Below are 8,709 nucleotides of genomic sequence, written 5' to 3' on the forward strand. Positions count from 1 at the left end.
GTACCATTTCACTCCAGTCTGGACAACAAGTGAAATTCCATCTAGAGAATACATTTGATTATATCTACTTGGCGTTCACACATAGGAAATAGCTCAAGAAGAGGAAGGAATATTCCTGTGGGAAGAATCCAACTGTTTGGTTTTAGTGGCTTTGGTCTCCACAAGGTAAGACTGTGTTATCTTCTAGACGAAGATGGAAGTAACCAGTGCAGGATTTGCTCAGCCAGTTTTACATCCACATGGCTCTAGCTATTAAAAAAGCTACACACAATGTTTGATGGATATTCCTGAAGGACAAACAACCATTTCTGCAAAACTAAAACCCTTATGAGTACGGATGACAAAGTCAAATGCCTTTGGGACCGAGAAAAGTTCACCTGGGTTGGGATGGAAGACTGCAGGGAGCTGTGGAGACTGCGTCCTAGAGAAGACCACGTCCATTGTCCCAGGAGCAGCTCTGATTTGCCTCAACTGACTCCTGTCAGGCAAAATCTAGAATTTAAGGTGAAACTGTCTCATTTTAAAATACTAGCAGCTAACTCATTTTTTTTATTCTTTTTTTTTTTTTTTTTGAGACAGAGTCTCGCTGTTACCGCCTGGGCTGGAGTGCAGTGGCATGAACTCAGTTCACTGCAACCTCCACCATCTGGGTTCAAGTGATTCTCCTGTCTCAGCCTCCCGAGTAGCTGGGATTACAGGAACGTGCCACCACACCTGGCTGATATTTGTCATTTTAGTAGAAATGGGGTTTCACAATGTTGGTCCGGCTGGTCTTGAACTCCTGACCTCAAGCATTCCACCTGCCTCAGCCTCCCAAAGTGCTGGGATTACAGGTGTGTGCCACCATGCCCAGCCTCATTTTTGTTGATAGAATCACTGATCAGGACCAAAAAAAAGTCTGTCTTCAATCTGTTTGCAGCCTGTTTTAGACCCTAACCCTTTTCTTCCTGTTGAAACAATTATTTTATTTAACTTGAGCTTTGATAAAGCAAGGGAGCTTAGGAGCGTACATGTCTTGTGCTGGCAAACATTTGGCTGGAAAGAGAAAGTGCTTTTAAAAGGGAAAAGAAAACCACCTCTCTCAGTGCCCCTCTCCTTCCCTCTGCCTGGCCTCCATCATGCAAGATGACAAGGGTGCAATACCTTGTGCATTCTTCCCGAGGCCCCGTCCAGGGACGTAGCCCATCTTCTGAAGAAGCTTCTGTCCAATTCCTTTTGTGTGTCTTTCCCAGCTGCCAAAGTCCATGAAAGATTTGGTTCCTCCTGCAAAACCTTTCTGGCTGGGCTTAAAATTGCCACCCTGCAAAGAAAAATAAAAGTAGATGGAAAAAAAACAAAAAGAAGAAAAATCTAAGAAGCTTGGTCAACAGGAAAATGGCCTAAGTTATAGAGTGCTATATAAGAGTGTCACATGAACCAGAAATGTGTTTGGTACGTGCCAGGAAGGAAGAGACTGCACTACACACTTCAGATCTCACAGAAACCTGCCACCAAAAGGAGACACTCAAACAAACTGTGTTCCAGATGAACTCCCTGGCTAGAAAATGCTTGGGCCACAATGACCTTTGAAGGGTATTACTAGGGTCACAATCCTGCAATAGAAACGCTACCGTTTTTAACTTCTTGGGTCCAAAATCCTTAGGAAAGTCATCCTGCTTCACAGGTGTCTCTTCGTCATCAGAATCTTCCAACTCTGCCTCCTCCGCCGCCCCTTTCTTGAGCCCCGCGCTGATAAAGTTCACTGGCGCAGAGTAGTCACGGGCCCTGCAAGCACAGAAACAGACCCCACGGGGCATGTAAAGAACTCCTTTCTCTGCAGAAACTACATGCTTGAGAACTCCTTAGAGTGAACCTCATGGAAGGTTTTTTAAAAAAGTAACACTTTTTTTTAATACATCAAAAAATCAAAAGGACCCTAGATTTGGCTTCCTGTAGTCACACCAATTCCTCGACAGCTGAAGAGTTATTATTCAATGCAGAGCTGACTATAAATCCAAAATATGATGTGATAATACAATTTTCCTACATTTTAAACAATTAATTTATCATAAAAAGCATTTGTTTGAAAAGTATTTCAAGTACAGAAATCCAACAGGAACAGAAATTTTGATGGATAATCGTGAATAAATAAAACCCACTGAAAGATCATATAAATGTAAAGTATGTAACAATTATATTAATCAAACTTAGAAAAAGCTTGTATCATTAAATTTATGTGAATGTGAAAATTTCCAGCTGGGGCAACATGGTGAGACTTCGTCTCTACAAAAAATAAACAAAATTAGCCAGGCGTGGTTGTACATGCCTGGGGCCCCCACGACATGGAAAGCTAAGATGAGAGGATTGCTTGAGCCCAGGGAAGTTGAGGCTGCAATGAGCTCTGGTCATGTCACTGCACTCCAGCCTGGGCAAAAGAGCAAGACCTTGTCTCCAAAAAAAAGGAAAAAAAAAATTACACTGAAGTCTCCTAAGAAATAAGAAATTAACTCTGTAAAATGAAACATACTGATTTAAACTCTGACTGCTTCAAGCACTTACATTAAGTCATTAACCTCAGCTCCTTTTTGTATAAAATCAAGTTGATATATTTGTACTGTGTGGTTTAAAAAAGAAAAAATTACAGTGAAAGACCCTGGAGCTGGGCACAGTGGCTCACACCTGTAATTCCAGCATTCTGGGAGGCTTGAGGCCAGGAATTCTGAGACCAGTCTGGCCAACATGGCAAAAATCCTGTCTCTAATAAAAATACAAAAACTTAGCTGGGTGTGGTGGCACACGCCTATAATCTCAAGCTACTCAAAACACTGAGGCATGAGAATCACTTGAACCCAGGAGATAGAGGTTGCAGTGAGCTGAAGTCGAGCCACTGCACACTCCAGCCTGGGCAACTGAGTGAGACTGTGTTTCAAAGAAAAAAAAAAAAAAACCCTGGGAATATAGCAAATAAAGTGATGCTTTGTAAAATGACCAACTTAGTAATTCAACATCCCCACGGCAACAAGAGAATTCAGGGAGTTTTTTCCTAAAGATATATAATGTAACTTAGTGGTCCAGATCCCAAACTCTGGAGTCAGACAGATAGGTTCAGGTTCCAGTTGTAGCTTAGCCTCTGCCTAGCTGTACGACCATTAGTCTCAGTCTCTTAATCTGTAAAATGGGGATAATAATGGTACCTTTCTCATAGGGAAAATTAATCCAGGTTTGTGAAATAGCCAGAACAAGTAAGCAGTAAAGAGATGTGTTATTATTATCTTATGTTTATGCAATTCTTGATCCCTCATCTATCTGTCATCCACTTTCAGACTTCCTTGATGGAAGAGCTTGGACTAATCTCTGTACTCTTTCTACCCCAGCCTCCTTTGAAAAAGGCACACTCTTGGTCAGGTGGGGTGGCTCACGCGCACCTGTAATCCCAGCCCTTTGGGAGGCTGAGGCGGGTGGATCACAAGGTCAAGAGATGGAGACCATCCTGGCCAACACGGTGAAACCCCATCTCTATTAAAAATACAAAAATTAGCTGGGTGTGGTGGCATGCACCTGTAGTTCCAGCGACTCAGGAGGCTGAGGCAGGAGAATCACTTGAAACCAGGAGGTGGAAGTTGCAGTGAGCCAAGTTTGCACCACTGTATTCTGGCCTGGCCACAAAGCAAGACTCCATCTCAAAAAAATAAATAAAGAAAGAAGGAAAAAGGCACACTCTCAATGGGATGGAGCCTAGAGGCCACAGGTGAGGCCATGGAGGAAAAAAAACCCCAACCTGGCACACCCTGGTGGAGTGAGTTTTAGCCAGGGCACATATAACCCTGTGCTGGGAAGATGTGCAGCCTGAATCCTCATCACCCACCACTATCCCAGCCCAGGCCTCCACTACCTCCGCAGGGACCACTGGCTTGGCCTCCTCACATCACCACGCTATCTTCCACTGTGGCTCCACACCCATTGAGCACACCAGCAAAAGGGTCTTCTCAAAACATAACCCAGCCCCACATCACATCCTCTCTATCACACACACTATGCTCCCCTCCCCCCTCTCTGCTCCAGCCCCCAAAGCCTTTCATACCCTTGTGGACGCTGTGATGCCTCCTATCGACGGCTCTGCATACTCAGACCTCTTCTACCACCCTAGTTATCTTCTACTGTCTGTCATAACCGCTTAAGGGTCACTTTTCTCCAGAGAAATCTTCCCTGACCTCTCAGAATAGGTGAAATGCCCTAAAATATGCTCTCCTTCATGTCCTACATCTCAGTTACAAGTTTCATTGTCTGAGTTGTTAATGCCTATTTCCCTCTTCTAGAATCTGGGCTCCAGGAAAGCAAGTAGGGGTCTATAGCACAGGCCCGATACATAGTAATCACTCAATAAACACTGATAATTAAGTCAGTGAGGCCAGGGATGGTGGCTCATGCCTGTAATCTCAGCACTTTAAGAGGCCAAGGCGGGTGGATCACTTGAGGTCAGGAATTTGAGACCAACCTGGCCAACACGGCAAAACCGCGTCTCTATTAATAATACAAAAATTAGCTGGAGGTGGTGGCGTGTGCCTGTAATCCCAGCTACTCCAGAGGCTGAGGTGCAAGAATCACTTGAACTCCGGAGGCAGAGGTTGCAGCGAGCCAAGATCACGTCACTGCACTCCAGCTCGAGTGACAGAGTAAAACTGCATCTCAAAAAAAAACAAATAAAATAAAATAATTTGGTAAAAGAACAGCACTCTAGCCTAAAGAGGAAACTGGACCTCTTGAGGTGATGTCACAACTAACAGTCTCAATAAGGCCAGGTGAGAAGTATACTTATCAGGGGATCCCCTCCACTCCCTGTCCATCTTTCTCCTCTTCCCTAAAGCAAGGTGAAGCAGCCCCCATGCCAGGCAATACCGTTTGCCTCCAAAGCTGGGCCTCTCCTCATCTGAGTCTCGCTCTGCCCACACCCCATAGGTGGCTTCTTCCTTGGTCTGCCAGTGGCGCTGTCGGTTGGGGTTGAACTCATTCTGGAGATCCCAATCAGTGATCTCAAAGTTCTCCCGTTCATCATCATCATCATCAATGCGGTCTTCCCCATCCCGGTACAAGTGGGACAGTGACATGGCCAGTCACTAAAGGAAGAGATAAAAAGGGCACAGTCCATAATAAGTCCTGGGGGCAGCAGCAGGAGGATTCCTCTATTCCTTGCTGCCTTCAGAACTTTCTCCAAATTTAAAGTCCATTAAAATTGGCATTACTGTTCAATAAAGTAGATATTAAAAACATATTTTTAGAAAACAATCAGTACTAAAACGGGAAAAAAATACCAGTCCCAACAGTCTATGTTTCTTTAAAAGTATGTATTTCCTTGTCCTAGTCAATATCACAAATATCACACACATTCACACATACATAAACCACACAAAAATATCTAAGTAGGTTATTTTATACAGTATTGCTTTAGAAAATGAGTGGATATCTTCTTAGATCCCAGATTCCTTTACTTTTTCTATTACTGAGGTAAGAATTATATCTGGATCCTTGGTGGTCCAGGAGAGTGACTTTTTTAGAATATGCTTTTTAAAATACACTACTTGATGAAACATAATTTTTAGTTTTCATTGCAAGACATGTATTTCTTCTGATGAGCTAAAAAACTGTAGTAATTATGAACACTATTTTAATAGTCAGATATCCAGGGATTGAAATAAAGAATCTACCTCATGGTAGCTGGGGGATGAGATTCAGTTGTCTTTCTTAAATTGGGATAAACTACTATACCCACCTTAGAGAATGCTTATAAGGTGAATTCAATGAGTTCAAAATAAGTGCTCAAGAAACCATAGCTTCTACTGTAGTCCCATGATTAGGTTAATCATTGTATTAGTCAGGGTTCTCTAGAGGGAGTGAACTAATGGAATATATATGTATATATATATAGGAATATGTATATGGAATATTATATATTCTGTTCCATATATATAGTTATATATATTCCATTAGTTCTGTCCCTCTTAATTCCCATATATATATTCCATATATAAACTCCATAAACTCCCATATATATATAATATATATATATGGGAGTGTATTAAGGATAAACTCACACCATCAAGGTCCTACAAAAGGCTGTCTGTTGGCTGAGGAGCAAGGAGAGCCAGCCGGAGTTCCAAAACTGAAGAACTGGAAGTCTGATGTTCCAGGGCAGGAACCATCCAGCACCGGAGAAAGATGAAGGCTGGGAGGCTAGGCCTCTTTACATTTTTCTGCCTGCTTATATTCTAGCTGTGCTAGCAGCTGATTAGATTATGCCCGCACGATTAAGCGTGGGTCTGCTTTTCCCAAACTACTGACTCAAATGTTAATCTCCTTTGGCTACACCCCCACAGACACACCCCAGGATCAATACTTCATATCCTTCAATCCAATCAACTTGACAGTATCAAACATCACAATCATTACTATTATTGGACTAGGGAGTAAACTTAAAGTGATTGCAAAATCAGGCATGCTAAAATCAAAGCCTAACTTCAAATTCAACTCTACCAGATACTCAGTGTATGAGTATTAAATGCACACGAAGTGCCAAGCCTGGTGCACTACACAATAATACATTCAATAGGTGACAGCAATTGTGATTCTGGTCTTCCTGAAAGCGGCCTTAAGGCATAAGGAATTCCCTACTTCCACAGGCCAGTGTCAAACTCTGGTCAACTCTGGCAAAACGTTATCCTTGCCTTCTAGTCACTGGTGCCCTGGTTGGGTGCAGCTGGTCCCAACCTCTTCCAGGAATGTATACAAAGGAAAGGGTCTCAGAAGAGGTGGGGAATCTCAGATATATAAGGTTAAATAATACCAATGTCTCCGTGGACACAGGGAGTGGTGATAAGCCCTGAGTAGCCACAAATTATGAAGTCCTCATCAGTAGAAGCTAGGTACATGATGGTCGCTTGAGCCCTATTATCAACTGTGTGCATCAAGACACTTTTACAAGGCAGTTACCATTAATTTTCATGCTTCAGGTAAGAAAAGGGAGGTTCAGAGAAGTTAGTAACTTACCCTAGGTTCCACTGCTTATAGGGCTCAAACTCAGGAGCGCTAGAAGCCAGGCCTCGGGCTTGTCTCTCTCTTGCTGTCTAGGTTTGGCGAAGGAGGCTCAGGTTCTTGACTGACCCCAACCAGCACCGCCCTTCTCCGTGCCTCGACAGAGCTGTCTGCGAAATGGAATCCCCTCCCCACCCCTACATCGGCTTGGGCCGAGGCTCGCCTTCCCTGAGCCGGAGCCCTACTCCCACTGCCCCTGAGTCCCCTCGTGGCAAGCCCTACTCACCTCTCCGAGGCTCCAGCGTACCAAACTCAACTTCACAGTCCACGGAAGAAGGCAGTCTCTCCTACGCCAGACCCCGGATGCGCCGGAGTCGGCGCGCCGGAAATGACGTTGTCGACAGCGGATGTCGCGCTGGCTGCAAGGGCAGGATGGAACGCTGCGGCAGATTTGCCTGTAGAATGGCGGGCTGGGATCTTAGAAAGGAGGGGTGGATTTGCAAGGACCAAAATGATGGCTGGGGCGTGGTTTCCCCGTGAAGTGGGCCTCCCTGCTGCGCCTGCTTCGCACTGCGACGCTCAGCCTGTGATGACTGGTGTGGAATCCGCTGAGCCATCTTGGCCTAAGGAGACTTTGCCACTCTGAGATTGTAAATCTGTAAAATAGAGATGTAGGATTAGCCCATAGGGTAGTTGTGGTACATACTGTGAGATGATAGGGTGCCTGGGACACAGCATTCAATTGGGTATAATGAAGATCAAAACTGTGTCTCTTGTATCTTTGGCTCTGTCTCATAAGCACCGTCTTGGGCACAGGGCAGTGTCCTTTATGCAGGAGTTTAAGAGGGAATGAAGGAATAATGGGCAAACTCTAGAGTTCCCAAGTATTCTCTCCAGGAGACGTTTCCATTCTCATTTCCAGCAGGTTTGTAAATTCATTCATTTATTCACTGATTTAATTAAAATATACTGAGTGCCCCTCACCTGTGCTAGGCCAAGGAGATATAGTGAGCAGAATACTCCTGGGCCCTCCCTGGGAAGCCCTCACTATCCCTGGGCTCTGTGTAGACATTTAACTATACACAGGCTCTGGAGTTCCAAACTTGACTCTGCAATTTAGCAGCTGTGGACCTTGGGCAAGTCTAAGAAAACACGTAAGTGAGTTTTCTCTTCTGCAAAATGGCTAAGGATTCAATAAGATAAAACTGTAGGCCACAAAAACTGTGCCTGGCACACAGTAGGTGCTGAGAAAGAGTCAGCTATTAATTTTTGCTTATTTTTCTCTCTGCTCTATGTGATGAAAAGATCCAAGAGACAATTGTTGGAATGTAAAAAGAGCATGGGACTTGGAGTCAAATACTTACATCTACCATCAAATGGTTGTTAAGAATTAAACAATTTTTGTGTACCCAGTTAAATGTGGGTTTCTTAGCAATGGTGACTGTGTCTTAATGATCTAGTATTCCTAGTGACATGTAGAGTAATTGTGCCTGACACATAGTATGTACTCTGGAAAGAAATAGAAAATGTAGTTTTAGCATTGAAGCCTGGGAGAGAGGGTCTAACAGACTACAAGGCCCACCAGGAGCGAAGTGAGGGAAACAAGGGGAAAAAAGTGTTTTTAGTCTGTGCCTGAATGTATATACATCTGTTTGTAGCCCAAAAGCCAAAAATGTACATAAGCTTGGCTTTTCTGTTGCTATG

At 43.8% G+C, this 8,709-nt stretch overlaps 1 protein-coding gene across 8 annotated transcripts in view; it reads right to left on the bottom strand.

The window, feature by feature from the left end:
* The window catches only part of TFIP11 (tuftelin interacting protein 11), a 20,597-nt gene extending 13,225 nt beyond the window's left edge, over window positions 1-7,372 (bottom strand). For 2 of the 8 annotated variants that reach the window (XM_009008319.5, XM_078336835.1), the window contains exons 1-5: window positions 7,292-7,372; window positions 7,021-7,097; window positions 4,876-5,093; window positions 1,611-1,764; window positions 1,144-1,300 (exon numbers count right to left, since the gene is read on the bottom strand). In XM_009008319.5, the coding sequence (XP_009006567.1) occupies window positions 1,144-1,300; window positions 1,611-1,764; window positions 4,876-5,084 (520 nt within the window). In that variant the 5' untranslated portion in view covers window positions 5,085-5,093; window positions 7,021-7,097; window positions 7,292-7,372. Of the gene's footprint in view, window positions 1-1,143; window positions 1,301-1,610; window positions 1,765-4,875; window positions 5,094-7,020; window positions 7,203-7,291 lie in introns of all 8 variants that reach the window. The other 6 variants (XM_078336854.1, XM_078336843.1, XM_009008314.6 and 3 more) reach the window with 3 other exon arrangements.
* Between the last annotated feature and the right edge of the window lie 1,337 nt (window positions 7,373-8,709).

Source organism: Callithrix jacchus, chromosome 1, assembly GCF_049354715.1.
Source record: "Callithrix jacchus isolate 240 chromosome 1, calJac240_pri, whole genome shotgun sequence".
In the NCBI taxonomy this organism is placed as follows: Eukaryota; Metazoa; Chordata; class Mammalia; order Primates; family Cebidae; genus Callithrix; species Callithrix jacchus.